This window comes from Falco rusticolus, chromosome 13, assembly GCF_015220075.1.
Source record: "Falco rusticolus isolate bFalRus1 chromosome 13, bFalRus1.pri, whole genome shotgun sequence".
Taxonomy (NCBI): Eukaryota; Metazoa; Chordata; class Aves; order Falconiformes; family Falconidae; genus Falco; species Falco rusticolus.
The window spans coordinates 26,320,217-26,340,054 of record NC_051199.1 but is presented as its reverse complement, the minus strand read 5'-3'; the positions used below and the strand labels follow the sequence as shown (position 1 = coordinate 26,340,054).

The 19,838-nt window shown below is 40.1% G+C and overlaps 1 protein-coding gene and 1 long non-coding RNA gene across 2 annotated transcripts in view; one reads left to right on the top strand and one right to left on the bottom strand.

Annotated features, from left to right (window-relative positions):
- The window catches only part of BCHE (butyrylcholinesterase), a 36,199-nt gene extending 21,831 nt beyond the window's left edge, over window positions 1-14,368 (bottom strand). Inside the window, exons 1-2 of the mRNA XM_037406894.1 lie at window positions 14,166-14,368; window positions 9,478-10,999 (exon numbers count right to left, since the gene is read on the bottom strand). Coding sequence (XP_037262791.1) covers window positions 9,478-10,994 — 1,517 coding nt within the window. The 5' untranslated portion in view covers window positions 10,995-10,999; window positions 14,166-14,368. The remainder of the gene's footprint in view (window positions 1-9,477; window positions 11,000-14,165) is intronic.
- On the top strand, window positions 5-8,275 carry LOC119156697. Its single transcript, XR_005107267.1, has 3 exons — window positions 5-215; window positions 2,800-2,962; window positions 5,872-8,275. It is a non-coding gene; the product is annotated as an uncharacterized LOC119156697 (long non-coding RNA).
- Window positions 14,369-19,838: the final 5,470 nt, after the last annotated feature.

Sequence of the window (19,838 nt, the reverse complement as noted above, 5' to 3'; positions counted from 1 at the left end):
TATTTAATTTTTTTCTAAAAAAAAAAAAGTTATTTACTTATCTCTGTTACAAAGTCATTGTAGTTTTGACTCATACAAGTGGAAGTTACATGTACCTTTCTTTCTTTGATGAACACAAATTATGTTCCAGCATTATGACATCCTCTGAGTCTGATTTGACCTGCACCAAGAGGGAGATCTCCAGATACCAACATTTGGACTGGAAAAGACAAAAGGTATGCTCTCAAGAAGAAATGGTATATAAAGAGGGGAGAATTTCTGAGCCTATTCAAAGTCCTTCTATTCCAAAATTGAGGGGGCTTCTGTGGAAATTATAGTATGCAGGCTACTTCATAATGAGGAAAAAACAACTGTTAAACCTCTAAACATTTCCAGTTGTATAGAAAATTCACTTGGATGCTACTTTTTGAGAACACCATGGTGAATAGCATTCATAAGAGCATTCATATTTAAAACTTTATTAGTTAAAATAAAAATCACAGTATTTGAATAGCAGTTCCAGTAGAAAAAAGGATCACTTTGGTGTATATTTGAGGTAAACTCTTCATAGTTTGTATTGAATGAAATTAGGAAGTTGTCTTATGTTCCCTCCAGGAAAGGTAGAGAACACAGATGGTGGCCAGAGATGTCTGGGAAAGCAGATGATGGCAGCTTTTAATTTTACATCTGTGCTAGCATATAATTGTGTAACGTCACTAACTCCAAGCATGAAATGCCCGATTTCTACTGGTGCAGCTTCTAGATTTGTGGGGACAAAATCTCACAAATCCTGTGGCTAAATTGCTAACTACATTTATCCACAAGTGACTCCTCTTACAGCTGATTGAAAAAAAATTAAACACCATATTGAGCTACCTTCAAAAATATGGTGTTGGGTAACCTCTGCTGCTCCTCATTTCCTCTTTTCTCCCCTTTGCCACTTCCCTGAAACAAGCCAATCTCTTGTATTGGGGAGTAAATTAAAATGTGTACCGAAAGGTTTCCATTCTTCATGTGAAATTTCTCAGTAGGACTTGTGATTAGTGTTCCAGAACCACCTGGAAAAATGGAGTTTGCAGACCTTTTAAACTTCAATTTCTGTCTTTTGATGATGAAACAAGGACTAAGCTGCGGAAAAGTAGCATGGAAGAAGAGTGCCCTTAAGAAGAGGTTTAACTGTGGGTGGACATTAATTAGAATTTCACAGTGTCTTCTGCAACCATGTGTTTGCATGCCTGCAGAAGTTATGGTACAAGGAATGTAATCCCTAACCTTAGATTATCTCTGAAGTGTATTGTTCTTTTATGTGAACTTGCCTCACACATAAATTCATGCATGCATTTCCTTCATTTTGCTGTTCACAGATTCTTTTACCCTCCAAAACAGTTAGCAAGACTTTAAGATGTTTTCTTTTATCTTTCCATCTCTTTTTGTTCTTTCTCTCTTTTTAATGTCTTTTCTTGTTCACCTAGCCTGTTGCATCTGTTATCATTTCCATCTCTTGTTTCCCATCTTCCTTACTCGGGTACTTCCCATCAAACTAAATTATTTCTATCCAGGCTTCTTAATCCCACTCCATAATTTAGAGGTAGCAATCATACCATGATTTTGTTTCAACTCTTGGAACAGTCATACCTCTTCATTCCTCCCCCCAAAACATTTGTAGGCTTTTTGCCAGGTTCTTGGCACAGCAGGGGCCCAGTACAGCCACATCCAAGATATTTCCCTCTCTCCTTTTACAGCCAAAGGCAGAAGAGCTCTACTAAAACCCACCTCAAAAGGATCCACTTTGTAATTTCTTTTCTTGTGCCTGCGTGTGCATGTTTGTGTGTCTGTGGCTCTGACAGCAAAACCTGGGGGTTCCCCTTGCTTAGTCCCAGGACTGTGCATTAGCATTCGTGGGTTTGATCCTGCAGCCCCTGACAATTATATTAGAGCTTGCCCTTTCCCATAAAGCATTGCCAGTGTTACGTTCAAGGCAAACCTTTGCATTATAGTTTTAGATTTTAGTTTTATGTCTCATTCAATTGCTCCTAAAGTATTTGGAAATTTCCTTAATAGATGCTCTCATCTTGTGTTTGAAAATCTGTTCTAGAGAATAAAATCTGTATGGCTGGAATTGCGTTTGCTGCACATATGGAAAGTAGCAAGAAGTCTTCTTGGAATTTTGCAATATTTGTAATAATATTAAACCAATCTAAACAATTTGTATTCCAGACCTATTTTCAAAAGATGACTGAATCAAATACTCCTGTTTTCAGTTTTGAAATTCAATGACAGCTTGTCAGCTTGCAAGCCAGAAAGAGAGACATGACTGCCAAATGCAAGTCTCTAGTTACTGATTTTTTCCATGATGTACTACATCCAAATAGATCACTAAAAAGATGTTTCCATTACTGTTTCTGAATATAAAAAATATGTATGGACCATGAAAAGATGATTAATCACTTTCAAGAACCCAAAAACCAAAAAATGAAGGTGGAGAAATAGGAATAAATTTCCTAAATTTGACCTTTTTTGTTCATGACTGATTTCCACTTTTCTTTTTTTTTTTTTTTTTTTTTTTATGGCTCAGAAATTATTCCCGTGAAAGAGAGTGAGTGTGAGAATGCATGTGCCCTTTTGGATCAGAATTAAAGCTTTGCTTTTCCCTAACACAGGAAAGGAAGACTTTCCCTAATCTTTTTGTATTTTTAGAAACCTCTGTCATGCTTCATTTATACTCCTGGTGTTTTTACCTCACAGCCAGAAATCTTTTGTTCTGATTCTTGACCGGATCCAGTCAAATCACGGGTTAAGATGACAAATTACTTATTCCAGATAAGCTACAGTTCCAGTGTGGTTGAAGAACCTGTGAGGACCAGCACCAGGTCTCAGCTGAGTGGCTCCAGTCCGGGCATCTGCCTCTGTCCCTGTGCACCTGGGCTTATCTTTGGAAGAAATACAACCCACAGTAAACGTCTTACCACGAAATGCCTTAGTGGTATGTAAAGCTTCCTAGCTTCTGAAGTATTAGAAAATTAAAAGGGGGTGGAGTTTTTTTGGTTTTTGTTTTTCCCTCCAGTATATTGTCCTTTCCATACATAGACTATATAGGTCCCCAGTTTGATCTGCTGTCTGGACTCTATATGAGGCTGTTGTTTTTGTTCTCACTGTTCTGAAACTACTCCCTATAAACATGTTGTGATAAGTTGGTAGCAAGAGCGCTGAAATTTATTATATGTCTACCAGTGGAACATCAGGGAAAGGCAATAATAACCAGGCAAAGTACTTCAGAGCTTTAGTGGGACAATCAAAGCCTCACAAATTCCCCTAAAACATAGGAAGAAATATTTCAAAGGCTTCACTTTATAGAAAAAGCAGCAAAGATTTGTTTCAGCAGTTGTAAAACTGGCAGTGAGACAAGTTTTGCCAGTTTCCTTTTATCCAAAACATTTTTCACAAAGCCTTAAAAATATTATCTTTGTATGTTCCACTACATTCTTACTTGAGTTTTCATCTCCTCTGGTTTGTCTGTCTCCTTGTCACTTTACGTCACTCATGTCTAAAGAATACAGTTACAAATGTAATGAATAAAGTAATGCAACAGGCATAACCTAGCAACAATTGATTTGGGATGCCATATATTTTTTCATGATAAATAAAACTTCCTCTTACTAGAGTTAGCAGAGCATTCTGCTGGTTATGATTGATAGTACCTGTTAGTGTCGCTTGCTTTCAAAAGCTTTCTGAAGAATAACAAAAGTACAGCAGAAAAATTAACCTTAAGTGTTTAAAAAGAGAAATTTAAATTCTTTCACCATGGATGTCGCTTAAAATGAAGTGTGCTGGAAAACGTTCAAGAGAAGTCCACTGTAAACTAACTTAATATTGTTAAAATGAACTTGTACACAAACACAACTGTGCTGAGTCCATCCAGCCCCTTCCATATGAAATCACATTCCTGTTTCCTGCTGAATGTAATTTGACTACATCTCTCTGCCTGTCTAATTCTGGTGATGTCTGGGATTTTAACAAATTATTTTAAGGCTAACATTTTATATTCTACTGCCAATGCTCTTAAATTCAAGAATCAGTTGAGGAGACCCTAGGTCAGGAAAAATGGATGAATTTTAAATCAAAGTGTAAATCAAGAGAATCGATTTTGTAATCTGTTCTTTCTTATAACCCAAATATTTTATTATACTTGATTTATTCAGACAGCACCAGTAATAATCTTTTTTCTTCTCTCACTTGTAGAACAGAGATTTCTTGAGGGTGTGATGAAAATATTGTTCTTTCAAGGCTTAAATTCATGCAGAAAAAAGTATTTTATGGAATTATGCTAATAGCACTAGGAACGGCTGGGATACTTGGTCAACCTTACTTGATATCAGAAGTCTATTCATTTAAAATTGCAGTGATAATGAAACAACAGAGGTGTTCAAGTGACAGAAAAGGAAATGCCATACCTGGAAGCCTTTGTCTTCCAATCCCAGGGCTACATTGGCAGTTCAGTAATAGTTACCTTTCTCCGCACCTTAGCAGACATCAGCATCCACCTCAGGACTTAACTTCCCACTGTTCAGCCAGGATGTTCCTACCTATGCATTTTCTCCCTCAGTAAATTGAATCCAATTTAAAAGTGAAAAGGTCATTAGAAAATACAAGTGTTCAGCTGCCAGCAGAGTTCAGGCTCCCTGGCATGCTGGTGTCTGGAAATGCCCAGGACTGGCAGGCAGAGGCACTTCAGCCACGCCGGGAAGGGCAACAACCAGCTGCATGTCTCACGGAATAATGGAGTGATGGTCCTCTAAACACTGTGGATCAGAGCATGGTATTTTTGTCCACCTGTAGCACGTCTTTGCAGGAGTCTAACAGACAATCTGTACCACTGATTACTTAGATTTGCTCTTGAAATAAACCATGAGCATATTTCTGAGGGGAAGAGATATGGGGGTGTATAATTGGAGGGTAAGTGACCCACAGTGCCAATCTGCTTAGCCACAGCTCCATGGTGGCTGGTCTATCTACAAGCATCAGGATTAGCATTAGCTAGATATAATCCAAAGGGCTGATCCTAAATATCTCTACCAGGAGCTTTATGAGCCTCCCAGTCTGTCCTTTCTTCAGTATCAACTGCTTGAACAGGCAGACCCATGAGGCAATCTGCTTCTCTATTTTATTCGCTTCTTCTCAGGCTAGTTGACATGAAGTAACATTATTTATATGAGTAAATACTGCAGCCTGTCCCTACGTGCAGTAACAGAAGCACTTACGGTATCGATAATTCCAAAGGTTCCCAAGCCACTGAATCCTGTTCTGGATAAGAAATCTGCAGGGAATCTCATGACTGAAAAGCATCAGCTTATTCTCAAAGACAACTGTTTCAGCAGGGTCTTCACAGATGTTACAGACCATGTAAATAATGGCAGATTCCTAAACCCGACACCATTCCCTGGGGTACCGAAGAGAGGCACTGGTGTAGAAAGCCAGCGTCTACCTTCAAGCCTCACAGGCGAAGTGCCTTGCCCTGTCTCCTGCTGAGTCAGCTGCATTCCCCATTCATAGTGAAAACTAGAACATCTTTACCCCTGATAATTCTCCAACAAAAATGGTCAGTTATTTATTTTTAGCAAGGATGTGAAACAAAAAGTGCCTAGAGACTTGGGAAATTGCATCAGCTACTGGCAGGGATGATGGGCGAGTGGGAAGCCGGAGCTGGCTGACAGTCTCCTCCTGTTTACTGAGCAATGGAGAAGCCGAGAGCATCCCTTACACTCTTGGGATCCTTTGAAGGAGTCACTTCTTTTTTCCTCCCTAACATCTTTTCTTTTGTTCTTACATGACATTAGCTGTTTCTCATTAGTTTTCTCACTTGTACCCTCCCGATTCTCTCCCTGATCCCACCAGGGGGAAGCAAGCGAGCGGCTGCCTGGGGCTGAGTTGCCAGCTGCGGTTAAGCCACGACAGAAACAGAAAATGCTGCTACGGGGCATACCTTCGACTTGACTAGGTTTTATTCCTAGTGCTCATGTAAGAATGAAACCCAGAGATCATTAAGGCCCAAGTATGAGCTTGAAGACCCCTTGTGAGCAAGCCCTGCATGCGGTGAGCCGAGCCGCCTCTCCGTCCATCCCAGCCAGAAAGTACCAGGAGAAAACTGATTTCTTTCAGCTTTTGTTGACTCTACCTTATCTCCCTTCCTCTGAAGGCTGCTCTGCCTTCCCTTGCGCTTCTGTATTTCTGTACATTAGAATATTAGGTCAAACACTCTCACTAAAAATTATGCTGTACAATATTTCTGATTTTCATCTTTTTGCTTGATTTTCTCCTCATCTACTAGAGACATCAATGGTAAAGTAGTTTTCCCCTCAGATGTTTGTGCTTTGATCATGCAAGAGTTTACTACAAATATCATGTCAAACAGGGCTTCCCCAGTTCTTTATAAATGTTTACTGTGTGCTCGAAGGTGCTGGGAAAACAAGGCTTACCTATCACTTTAGGGGTTATTAACGATTTTTGTTGTTTCCCCCCTCACTGTGCACTATGGAGCCTTAGGGGTCTCTGATCTGGACCATGAGGAAAGTGTCCCATAATGGGTTAACACCGACCTGATCTTTTACTGTTACCTAAGTTGCGTGACTGTATTGTTTACCCTAATAGTGATGGGTTTGATACTTGTGGTGGAAGCAGAGGAAGGGATTAGCTGCTGTTTGCTGTGGAAACCACTTGAAATTCAATCTGTGGGTTAATCTAATTATAGTGTGAATGATAGTCAAACTAGATGATGAGGCTGTTGTCTATAAACTTAAACCTGAACGTACCTTATGTTGTCTAATTTTAGCTAGGTACAGTGACAGGGACAGCGTACTCTATTTTGCATAGCAGGTTATTGAGATTTTTATACATATATGTATATCTAATCCAGTGGAAAGCAATAGTTCATGGAAATGTAAATACTGTTCTGCAAAATCTATTATAGACCTGAATTTATTTTTTTTCCTTTCTGCTAAGGAATAGTGCTGTTTAATGGAAAGATCTGCTGTCTCTGCTATACGATCCTGACTGCACGCTCCTGCAGGGCAGGTTGCAAAGCTGCAGTATGTAATAAGGAGCCTTCGCTCGGTTTGCTCTCCACTAAGGGCCTAATGACACCGCTTTCCAAGCAATGCTGTCATAGCATGTCTCCGTGATGCAGGAATTGTTACCAGGCTTTACCTGACCTCATTGTGCAGACTTCATCTTAGGAATCTATCATCAGATGCGTTTTTGGCATTGATAAATCAACCGCATAGCTCAGTGCCAGACTGTACACCCCTGCCGAATGCATTCCTCTGTGCTACAGGCTTTCACACCGAATTCATATGGAACAGTGTCCTCAGGCTCTGAGTAAAGAGGGAAGGAGGAAGAGCTCATAGATTAAATTTTACATTACATTTTATGAGAATAAAAGCTGTATTCAAGCATTATGGATTGATGAGTATAGCTATCTGTATCCTAAATATCTGAGTTTTAATACTCTCATCACTTAGACAAAAAAAAAAATTACAGGCTCTGACATATACAGGGGATAGAACTTGTTAATGTAATTAATATTCCTCTATATCAAGGCAAACAATCCATCACACCTATTGATAAGCAAACCTGTTAAAAAAAGGATACACATAAAAATAAGCTGTTAGTCCACCTCGTGGTATCACATGAAGGGACTAGGCAGGGCTGGGCTGGCAGCCACCAAGTGCAGCGTGTTTCGGAGCTGAAGCAGTGCCATGGCCCAAGGAGAGGCGTGGGGTGGGGGTGGATCACGGGCCGGGCAGGCACACAGCAGGTCCTAGCGTAACCCCGCGGCCAGGGCAAAGAGTACTCGCCTTGGGTGCAGAAACAGGGGAATATCAGGCTGAACTAGAAGCGATAGATGACACCTGTAATTAGGACTCTTTGGGGATGACAGTGATTAATTCCAACAAGGTGTTGATGAATCACGGTTTTAAAGAAGGCGCCTAGTTATTATTTAAGGGCTTGAAAAAATGCACTATAGTGAAAGTCTCAAGAGTATAACCTGGTTTATTTAAAAAAACCCAAAACAAACAAACAAAAAAAAAAAACCCGACCAAAAAAAAAAGGATGAAGGGTTATTTGAATAGAGCTTAGAATTATCTCTATATGGAACATAATTCATAATATAAAGCTTAGAAATTAGCAAGTAAAATATAGCACCTGGAAAATGCAGAAGTAGAATAGGCAAATTCAGACCAGATACAAAACTTCCTCTTATAACTGTAACTATTTTAAGTGGAATTAGAACAACCTACCAACATTTGTTCTGGGTTTTTCATCCCTGGAAATGTTTAAATCCTACCTGTGTTTTCTGTTATGTACAAGGTTATAAGGACTAAACAAGCATAGTGATCTTCTCTGATTCTAACCTATTAAGAAAAATGATTAAATCCTGTTCCAAAGTTGATTTTAGCCTTTACAAATCTTATTATCCTTCACAGATCAAAGGAAAAGTCCACTATGGACATAAAATTTATGCAGGATTTTAAAATTTAAGTTAATTACATATTTTAAAAGTATGGATTATGTGTTTGGTTGTATGCTTTCACAGGTACAGATATTTTTATATATAATTTTCCCAGGCAGGAGAGCAGAAACAAAGCTTTTGAGAAGACAAGATACCTCCCCATCCCATCAGGCTTGCAACCTTGAGGCTAATCATACATGACTGCAGTAGTGACTGGTTTTCTCACCGCACTGGAATGTTTTCTTTTCAAGCTGAATACTGCATTGAAAGCCCCACAACCCCACCGAGCAGAGCAAGGGCTGTCTCGCTGCTCCTGGCCAGCTAAATAGAGTGAATGAAGGGTTGTATTTAATCCATTTCAAACATCCAAATGAAATATGCGTATTTGCTTCTTATACAGGCTAGGATATATTTCACTTAAAGATGAGTCTAATGGAAATAGCAAGTGATTTGTCATCGGCTTCAGTGAAACCCAGGATTATACTTACAGTACACATGGGAAGAAAGGCTTTCTGAAAAGAACATCCTGCAGTCCCAATCACTTCATCACGCGAACATAATATACCCCCGTATTATACACCTGCATGTTCCGAGCAAATTACATCTTCAAGGGAATTGGGCTTTTGGCTCTTACTTCTACAGTTGGAAGTCTTTCCAGAATTTGAAATATTTTGTTTCTAAAAGTTGAAACCATTACCTTTCCTTTGTAACAACTGCTGGTGTGGCAAAAAAAAAAAAAAATGTTTTGCATTTGCTTTTATGCACATTATTTTCTTAAGCTCATCTAATACAGTGAGCTACGCAACAACAGTTTATTTTACTAAGATGGTGTTTTTATCAGAACTAAAACAGGAATTTTGGATAGCCAAACAATTAATCCTTCCTAATCATTCTCATCAGGCTTCAGATCACCATTAAAACTGTTAGGCTTTTTCTGCCTGTGAAACAAACAAGCATCTGACCAATCAAACAAACTTCCACAGCAAACTTACCCAGTTTTCGCAAAAGTTGCCCAGTATCTCAGCATGGACCGGCTTAAGATTTCTTCAGCTTTGGTGTAATTGACTCTTCTTTCTAGAGGCAGTCCGAACACAAACTCGATCTCATAACCATGCATTACTCCCATCCACTCTGGCCAAGGGAGCTTTGAGGATCGGTGTTCAAAGAAATAAAAAAATGCTTTGTGTCCTAGCTGTGCAAATTTTTTTGTGAATTCCATTGTAGGACATATTATATTGTAGTCACCGATAACATCATCCATGGCATCACGGTAATGTTCTGGCTTTTGCTCATTTTCCCAATCTGTGTATTGAAAAATGATCGATTCTATTGCAAGTTGACTTGCTTCTGGGAAGGACAGAGTTAAAGCGGCTTCAAATGCTGTTTTATTGATCAAGCCATTGCTATCCTTGCTGAAGCCAGGGATTCCATATGCTAGAAATGCTGATCCTTCATCTTTATTAACACCGACTAAGATCTGTGTTTGTTTGAAAAGGCCATTCTCAATCAATGTTTCTGGCATGTCAGAGAGAAAGTCGCCATCCACAGTTGGACAAAAATATACTCGTAAAAGAGAGTCATATGTTACAACAAAAATTTCATTCTCCAGTATATCCTTTGGGTCCTTGTCTTGGAGGCAGAGAATTAGCTCTGTCTCATTGCTGGTGGGACACTGGAGCTGTTTAGCTAGAGCCACTGTTCTGTTTCTGGCTTCAGATGCTGTTATTGCAGCCCAAGGGGCATTTGCAGATCCACTTTGCATGATGGCTCTTGTGAATAAAGGATGGCTTTTAGGAGAAAGGATATGGTAGCTGACAGAAGCTGAGCCAGCACTCTCTCCAAATATAGTCACACTTTTTGGATTGCCTCCAAATGCTGCTATGTTCTCCTGGACCCACTGAAGTGCCAATCTTTGATCAAACAAACCTGCATTTCCAGGAGCTTCCTGGTTTCCTGGCAGAGCCAAAAATCCTAATGCACCAGTCCTGTAGTTCATGGAAACTACAATGACTCTTTCTACCCTGGCCAGAAACTTGCCGTCATAGACTGGTAGGGAAGTTGACCCAGTCTCAAAGCCACCACCATATATCCACACCATGACAGTTGCATTCTTAGGTTTGGGAGAAGGAATCCATAAATTAAGGTATAAGCAGTCTTCACTTAGGTTAGTTTTTGGATTCCACATCTCTGATCCAGGAAATCCCGGGTAAGTAGTGTCTATAAGCTGGTAACAAGAGTTTGCATGTTTTGCGGCATCCCAAACATCTGACCACTTCTCACGAGGTTCTGGCTTTTGAAATCTCAGTCTACCAATGGGTGGCTGTCCATAAGGTATTCCAAGGAAGGCTGTCACAGTTCCCCCCAGCACCTGCAGGTTCATTCCTCTGACTCTGCCCTTCTTGGTTGTAACGGTGTTATCTTCAGGGATTACCTTCCTGATGAACATATACAGTAGAAGAAGCCAGATGAGAAACCTGATATAGAGACTTGTACCATTTGTCCAAGTCATGATGCCTGAAACACAGGAAAAAAGACATTCAAGAGTTAGTATTGCAATGTATTAGTACCAAAGCCAAAATAGGTTGTTCAAAAAGGGTGTAGGTCATCCCAAGGACATTGAAAATAATATGGTGCTGCTACACAAAGGTCAGCAGTCTTTAACCATAAGTTCTTCTTAGTTAGTTGTGTTGCAAAGACTGTGTTTAGTATTTAGTATTTGGTACAGTACTTCAGAAAAACTCTTGCTAAAAAAAAGACAGAACTGAAGAAGCCTGACCAGGGAAGGTAATGTCATATAAGCCGAGTCTGAACTACTTCAGTTGGCAGATGAATTAACCACTTGCATTTCCACTGGCGCGATGAACAGGACATTTTATGATCTGTGATGGAAAATGCCATGCCTGACTAGCCATCATTCTGTTAGAGGTTGCTTTCACAATTTGTGTTCTCAAATCAATAAAGAGTGATAACAAACATCACTAGGCACGGATTTTTCCACACATAAACACACAATCCATGAACATGGAAAAGGAGCTTGAAGCCAAGTTCTAATCCAAGGATTTCCGGGTCCACGTAAGTTTTGAACTACATGTTTGTATCACATACAGATGCCTGGGCTGAAACAAACCATCAATGGCACGATTTGCTATAACCTCAAAGCACAGGGTGATTTTGTTGTCCTACTCATATGCCTTAAGATCTGAAGGTGTTTTAACAAGTGAGGTATGTGAAGGACATCTGACCTGACCGGCAGGTCAGCTCCTGTGGGCAACTGCGTACAGAAGTACACCAAGAATTACATGAAACATTTATTTCAAGATCTTTTTTCTCTAAAGCAACTTAACCAAGGTTATAACCACCATAGCCATAAGAAGTAGTCATACTTTTGCTACTTAGAATGAATATTAAAATACTAAAAAGACAACAATTTTTAATATATGTAGGTGGTGCCTAATAATTTGAGTATGGCATTCCTTAGAACTTTTCATAGTAGTAATTAGTAATACCTTAAAGCTAAAGGTATAGATGCTGATTATGTACCACATTTAAGCATACTAATAGTCCTATTTACCCCAACCTTTTCAAATGCTATAAACCCCCAGTATCTTAGTGGAAAGTCAGAAAAAGACTTTTTGCATAAGCCCATTTCTATGGCTTACATATTTGAAAATGGTCAACAAAGCTTCCTTCTATTTTTTGCTTGTTGCCTTGCCGTACATAGTGTACTCTGTCCTGCCACTTTAAACAGGCCATTCTTTGTTAATGACAAGCACTTGTGTCCTTAAAAGGAATAAGAGGCTAATTTCTGTGGAAAGTACAGCTGTGGCCTAATCTAAGCTCCTCCTGCTTGTTTGCGTATTCTTAGAAATGAAATAAGAAAAGGCAGGGGAGGGAAAAGGAAGATTTTGTGCAGAGAGATTCCTAACTTTGAGATAGCATCAAAGGAACAGGGAAGAATCTTCAGAGACAATATTTTTATCAGTCATATAAACAGGTAGAAAATAGATAAATTTTAGAAAGCAAACTTTTACACTCTTGTTTTTTAAAAAAAAAAAAGAAAAAAGATAAGGTAGTGAATGGGGGCAATAGACTTCAGAGTTGGTCTGACATTCCATCTGGCCTTCAGCTTGACTTATATAAACCTGTAAATGACCTCATGTATGCTAAACTTTACAGATGTGCGTAGTCGATCTGGGCAACTCACACGGTCCAGCAACTCCCAAGGAGTTTGGGTAAGCAGAGCCTCTCCCTGGCTGCCCGCAGCACCTGACCAGGATGCTCACATCGTTCAGTGGCATCTGGCCCCCTCTTTAAGTGCCAATCATATTTTTGTTCCATCCATTCCTGTCACAAAATCTTTCCAGAGCTGGGTGAGAAAAGGTATGTAAAGATTAGCCTGAGGCTAAACTCTTTCACCCTATCTCACAGTCAACCAAGGCAATGGAGGAACTGTGAGAAATGTTAATAGTAGGGATCCAGCTGGGTAAATGTGCAGCCAATGCACAGCACTGCCAGATGGGAGAAGTAATTTCTCTAAGTTTGTTGTTTCCCTGACACTGTCTTTCTTCACACACTTCTAACACACCACCACAACAACAAGCTGGAAAGAATAAGAGATTTCAAACATTGTCATTATGAAGAAGATAAAATGGTACTAAGAAAAGCGAGAGGCATTAAAGTTCCTAAAGCTTTTAATATCTAAATAGTAATTAAAATTAATTGCCCTCTGCACTTTCCTGTTAATTAGAAAGGAACGGGGTGGGAGGAAAATACTGTAGTACTGCAAAACACAGAGGCACAGATTTTGACCATAAGAAGTTTTAGACAAGAATTTTAGGAAGGGAAAAACAACAACAAAAAAAAAACCACCAAAAACCCAAAAATCAGTTCTGTACCTTCTTAATTAGCTCTGCAAAAAAACAGATGGCATTTAAAAAAAAAAGTTTTAAATAGATCAAGTTTGAAAAACACAAGTTTTGTACTTCTGAATGAGAGGTCTTGTCTAGTCCTAAGTTACTTTGCTAATATTAATAAAAGTAGCGAGTGGCAGAGGATTATTATTACACATTGAATGTATGGCAAATATTACATTTAATAAGGTTTTTACGACTGCATTAAACCAAACCCAACAACGTAAAGCACACTGAGCAAAACAAATATTACTTGATTATTACTATGAGAGTAAAAGGGTCGGAAGATTGCTTTAGCTCCTCAACTTTAACCGAGCAGAGATATAGCATATAATGCACTTGCATACTTTAAAAAGCTGCTTATATAGTAGTTTCCTCCAGCAAAACTTAAACATTTGACTACACTTTTGTATTCTCATTCAGCAAGGGAACACAGTTTATTTCACTATGTCCTCTCCTCGCAAATCTTTACCCAGCCAAAAAATCTATACACAAGACTACATAATCAGTATTTAAATAGAAAAGATGGTTGAATTAATAAGTGATTTCTAGCTCAGCTTAATTTACTTAGCTCAGGATCCCTTGAATAATATCAAGGTCTGATACACACGCCTGCTTACTCGTTCCATTTGCAGAGCAGAGTGAGTTTTCCCAAGAGAGCAACAAATGGGCAGAGCATAACATTTTAAAAGATCCCAATCCCCGTGCAAATCAAGCTGAACTGTAAATTATCCTGGCAGACAGAGATGTGTAAATAGAGAATCACTTACCCCACTTCTATGACAAGAACTACAAAGTTTTTAAGAGTCAGGATCTTTGAATACTTCAGGGAAAATGCAGTATGCAGCTGCTGCTTTAAGCCCGTAAATTGGACAGTACTGACATTATAATCAACTGTTTCTGACACAGAGCTCGCGAGAGTTGGCAGCAGCAACTTGATCTGCCGGCAGCCGTTCCTTACTATCTGACATCTGCTCAAAGGCTAATGGTATCGTTGTAGAAATGCTACAGAGAGAAATCCGTCTGGGAGAAAGTCAGGCGTGAGCTTTCACAGGAAAGGGAAGATACAGGGATTTTTTTCTTTAGCACAGGGCAACAGTTTTATCATGTAAAAAGATGAACAGAATTATAAATGTAATAAAATCCTGCCCCTCTTTCCTTCATCTCGCTTAGAGCACCGATCTCACCTGGGCCTTTTTGCTATTGTACAGCTCAGGATTAGCACCATTTTAAAGTACCTCAAACTTTTCTTTTCACTGTAAGATAAGTAGTTATTTTTGGTTTTAAGCAACTGTGGCAGATAAAAAAGGAGTGTCTTCTGCACAGACATGTCAACAACTGGCAAGCATCGTTTGTGTTACTTAACTCATGGCCATCTGCAGGCTGCGGCAGAAATCTGCGTTGTCCTCGCCTGATGTTAGGGTTAAAAATGGTACCCACATTGTGTCACACGCTGTTTTCTCTCTCTTCTTAGGCTTCAAATAGGAAATTACCCATGCTGCTTAGTACACCCGATACCCTCCTTTTGCCTGACCCTCTTAAAACCTTGTTTCCCCCAGAACCCAGCGCTGCAGGTGCAGAGCCAGTCCAAACCGCAGGGCAGAGTTGTCAGGGCTGCAGCACAGCCGGGGACGTGTCCCACAGCACAGGGGGGGCATGTAGAGTACAAATATTTCAAGGTACAGATGAAGGCAGAACAAAGAAGAGGGGTGGAGTCTACAAATAAATTACATACACTCCCCTTAGAAAATGCCTGGTCAAACCCATATCCCTGAGCCACCATGTGAAACCAGGCAGCCAGCCCTTGGTGGTGGGGCTGCTGACCCCCAGCAGCATCTGCACCCTAGCTCTGCTCTGAGAAAAAACAACTTTTCCACAATTTAAGGTTTTCTGCTACCGAAAGCCTTTGCTTCCCCTGTTAGAGCTGAAGGCAATTAATTTCCCTCTGTTTAATAATCAAACTACAGCTCTGTTTCAATTACACAAAAGCAATATTTGGCAATGCATAGAACAGAAATAAAGCAGAAATAAAAAGTTGAGTGTGAAGTTTATAGACCTTAACATGGAGACTACAAATGATTTTAAAAAGCTAGCATGTGAAATAGTGTTCTAATAGAGAAAATCTCAAGCAAGCACGGTCATATAGTTTCTTCCAATAATTTTACAGTCTACCTTTAAGATCAGACATTTGACAGGTATATTGCAGGGACACATCCATTGGAAAGAATATGTCCCAGTCTAAACTTAAACCAGGTTATAAATCCCTAAGCTTGCACCATGGAAGCCTCCAATATAGTTGCTTGTTAGGAATTCAGAATTCTTAGCCAAGACTGTTATCTCAGTAATGTAAATATAAATATTTAATAACAAAACAGGATTAATTCAGAATCAACTCTAGGGAGAACTCCTGCTGATTAAAACTTTTCAAGTGCATTCACCTGCAGGACACACTAAGTTGCCCTCTTCAGATTGAGGCCATCTTCAACGTTCTTCCACGTGCACACTCATTCACTGTCTCTAATGCCCCTTCAACCCATTTGGAAACATGCCCAGATGACACACATTTGTTTCATTTCCATGACATCAGAGGAATGAATCACAAGCCCCAAATCTTGTTAGAGGCCACTTTTAAATAAGGTATTTCTGACGCTTATGACAAACCATTGTGTTCTCAACCCTCATTCCTGCCTCGAGCAGTAGAGAAACAGCAGGAGACTCAAGCACCAAAAGTGCTGTTCCTGACTTCATCTATTTTCCAGCATTGGCTGTGCTGTCCTACATCTTCTGTCACCACCGCTCCCTTCCTCCCTCCTCGCCCCTCTCTGCTTGCCTGTATGGTGCCCAAGGCACCTGAAAGAGCCTCCTGCTCCGAGGCAGGCACAGTCACTAAATGCAAGATGTGGAGCATTTCTATGGGCTCTGACAAGGTGACCTGGGATAAGTGAATCAGCTGTCTCGGGCTGTTCCTCGGGCAGTAGGAAGCACCGAGTTCAGCCTCAGGGTTACCTGGATGTCTTCGGGGAAGGGGAGCATTAGGACAGACTGTTCAGACTGTTACTCTTCTCGACTATAATACTTCAGTTTAATGTTAGACTATTATGCTGTACTTTTTAAGAAAACTAAGCCCTCTTCTATAATTTTTCCCTTTAATTAAAAAATTAACATATAAATTAAAGTTTCACAACTATGTGCTGTGAGAGGAAACACTTATTTTAGTTATTACTTAGCTTACTAAAAATACCTGCTAGAAAATTAGAGATTAAATACATTTAATGCCTTTAGTAATTCTGTGTAGAGTGGTCATTTTCTCAGTTTTCCTTTGGGAGCTTGAAAGGAAAGGAAGTACAATCCAGCAGGCAAAACACCATATATACGTGTGTGTGCATGCTTATAAGTGCTGTTAAACATGCATACATCTATAGGTACATGCACAGGTACTTTTAGATATCTCTATCCATCTACCTATCTATTTGTAACGCTGGGAGTTTTTGAGGTTACGTACATTTTTATGGTGATGTTCTTAAAAATCGCCACCAAAGATAAAAGAGTCTTCCCATTATTTCATGTGTACATATGAAATAGATGTCACACTGGCATTTTGATACGAGAGATGTCCAAGTCTCTTAAGAAATGAAAGCAAAGGCCAACTCTAGGGAAGATTGACATTTAGCAGGCTAAGAAGCTTAGAGAATTTAAACAATATGGATTATGGAAATATCAAACATTTCTGTTGTGATTTAGTTCACTATGAAACTGCCCTTCAGGATACTACCTAAGCATATGCAGATGTTTTTGCTTATGAATATCCTATTTTATGTACATCTGGGTTATCTTCAGGACTTACCTAATAGAGTTGAGAAATCTGTGAAAGATAAAACCGTTTGGAAAAAGATGTATCTCAGATATTTCTGGAGGAAAACACGTACCGCTCTCCCAGGGTTTCCTCTGAGCTTTCAAGGTCTACTTGCACGTGAAGAGTCCCGCTGACCAGGTTTGATCCTGCCTTTCCAAGCCATCAGAAAGAACACCTGGGCATCTCTAAGGATAACTGGGCTCGAAAGCTTTGCAAACGTCACTTCAAAGTAAAGGATATCACATATGAAGTGTGTGCACATGTGAGGAAATATTTATGTGCTAATAGTATGTACAAGTAGGAAATCATCTTACTGCTTTTAATTGCTCAGAGGAAAATCAAAAGGCAAATTATAGCTCAACTATATGAAATTGAAATGCTATTGTATGAAAATGTGGGGAGGTTTTGTTTAAACTCTAGCCTCGGTAAGCTCCCTCAGAGGGTGCTCGGCCACCTCCGATCCCCAGCTGTGTTTTCACACTGCGCATCTGTGTGACCTTGGCTCAAACCTCTGAGAAAACTGCTACATTGTGAGAAAAAGCTGTGAGGAGAGCAAGCAAACTCCAGCTGTACAAGATACGAAAGGTGAAATTACAGACAGGGGTACGATTGCCGAGATGGGGACAGTTAGCAGTTCAAGGACCCAGAGGGAAAAACACCAAAGCTGCAAGCTGTGAAATTTCAGGTAAAACCCACAGAAGATGGGAGCTTGGCAGCAGCAAGGGACTGCAGAAGCTCAGCCTTGGGGTTTGCCATCACATTGTTATACTGTGCATATTAAGAAATAAGTCATTGCCTTTACTTTGAAGTTGAGTATACCCTGCTTGCAGAGCATCTTCTCATGCCCAAATACAATGGCCCCAAAGGTTACGCCTTTGTCCTTTTCTGTATTTCTTTTGCAAATACCATACTTGGTACTGCGCACAGCACCACTGTGTGCCCAGGAACGTAAAACAGGGACACCTTAAAGAAACCCAGAGGGAGCTTAAGCATTGCTACAGGTGTTTGTAGCTGGTGGTCACAGAATCACAGAGCGGTTGGGGTTGGAAGGGACCTCTGGAGAGCATCTGGGCCAACCATGCTAGAGCAGGCTGTCCTAGGGCAGGTCACACAGGGTTGTGTCCAGGCAGGTTGTGAGTATCTCCAGACACGGAGACCCCACAGCCTCTCTGGGCAGCCCGCTCCAGTGCTCCGCCACCCTCAAGGCAAAGAAGGTCTTACTTCTATCTGAGGTCCAGGTAGACACCATCCACAGCCTTTCCCTCACCCACTAGGCAGGTCACCATGTTGTAGAAGGAGCTCGGGTTCGTCAAGCAGGACCTGCCTTTTATAAGCCCATGCTGGCTGGACCTCATCCCCACTGATAAGACCCCCCTCTCAGTCTTCAGTTCCCCCAGCCTTTCCTACTCAGGGAGATGCTCCAGTCCCCTCATCACCTTCGTAGCCTGTTGCTGGACCCTCTCCAGTAGCTCCCTGTCTCTCTGGAACTGGGGACCCCAGCACTGGACCCAGCACTCCAGACATGGCCTCACCAGGGCAGGGCAGAGCAGGAGGATCATCTCCCTTGACCTGCTGGCCATGGTCCTCCTCAGGCACCCTGGGGTACCACTGGCCTTCTTGGACACACGGGCACACTGTCAGACCCTTCTGGAATTCTGTTGTTATTCTGGTTTATTCAAAGAAGCCTCACCCCGGAGGAGCTTGCAGGCCTAGCAGAATTTCCAGCAGTAGTTCTGAAGGGTAATGTGATAACATTAGGAAAGGTGTCTTAGATACATACCATGAAAATGGATACCGATTTATTAAGCATACAGAAGACACTAACACTCATATAAGCCATTAAACATGATTATATTTTCCTCTTATTGGTTCAATTATGATCCGCTGTACCTTTTTCCTTATTACTCTAATTATAGGTTGGCATGATTTTCTCTTTATTAGCACAGTTATGGTCTGCACTTTTATAAAATTCTTGAAGAAATCAGAGCCAATGAGAAAATAAAGACAGTTAAAAGATAAAGGTATTATTATTATTATTATTTCTTTTGAATATTCACTTACTCTTAATTCCTTATGGTACTCTTACATAACTCAGTGTTTTGTCTCATATAGAGATAGATTCAATAAAGAAAATAAAAAATGATTAATGTTTACACAATATGTCTTGCATGACGTTATTATAGCCTGGTGATTAGCTTGTAAGAAAACATGCAAAATTGGACTGTTAGCAAAGAGCTGAAATCTTGAGTGAGCATAATAAAGCTAATTAAATTATAAGTTAGCTTTCACAGATTTCTGCAGAAGATTAATTAATTGACAATATAACTGCGTTCCATTTCTCTTTCTTTTCCCTTTCCTGCGGATAGTAAAGCTCTAATTGTTTAAAATTATGTAAAGATATCCAAAAAAACCAAGCTTGGTTGCTGGTAGTCACTTACTGGCAGCAGTGTGAAGTTCACAATAATATGTCCTCTCATATACAAATTCTGTAAATAATTAAGAAGTTTGATGGATTAATGTGCTTAATTGAATCTCTTTAAGTAGAAATTGTACGGGAAGGTGAGAACTCTTCCCAGTTCCCGATTCCCAC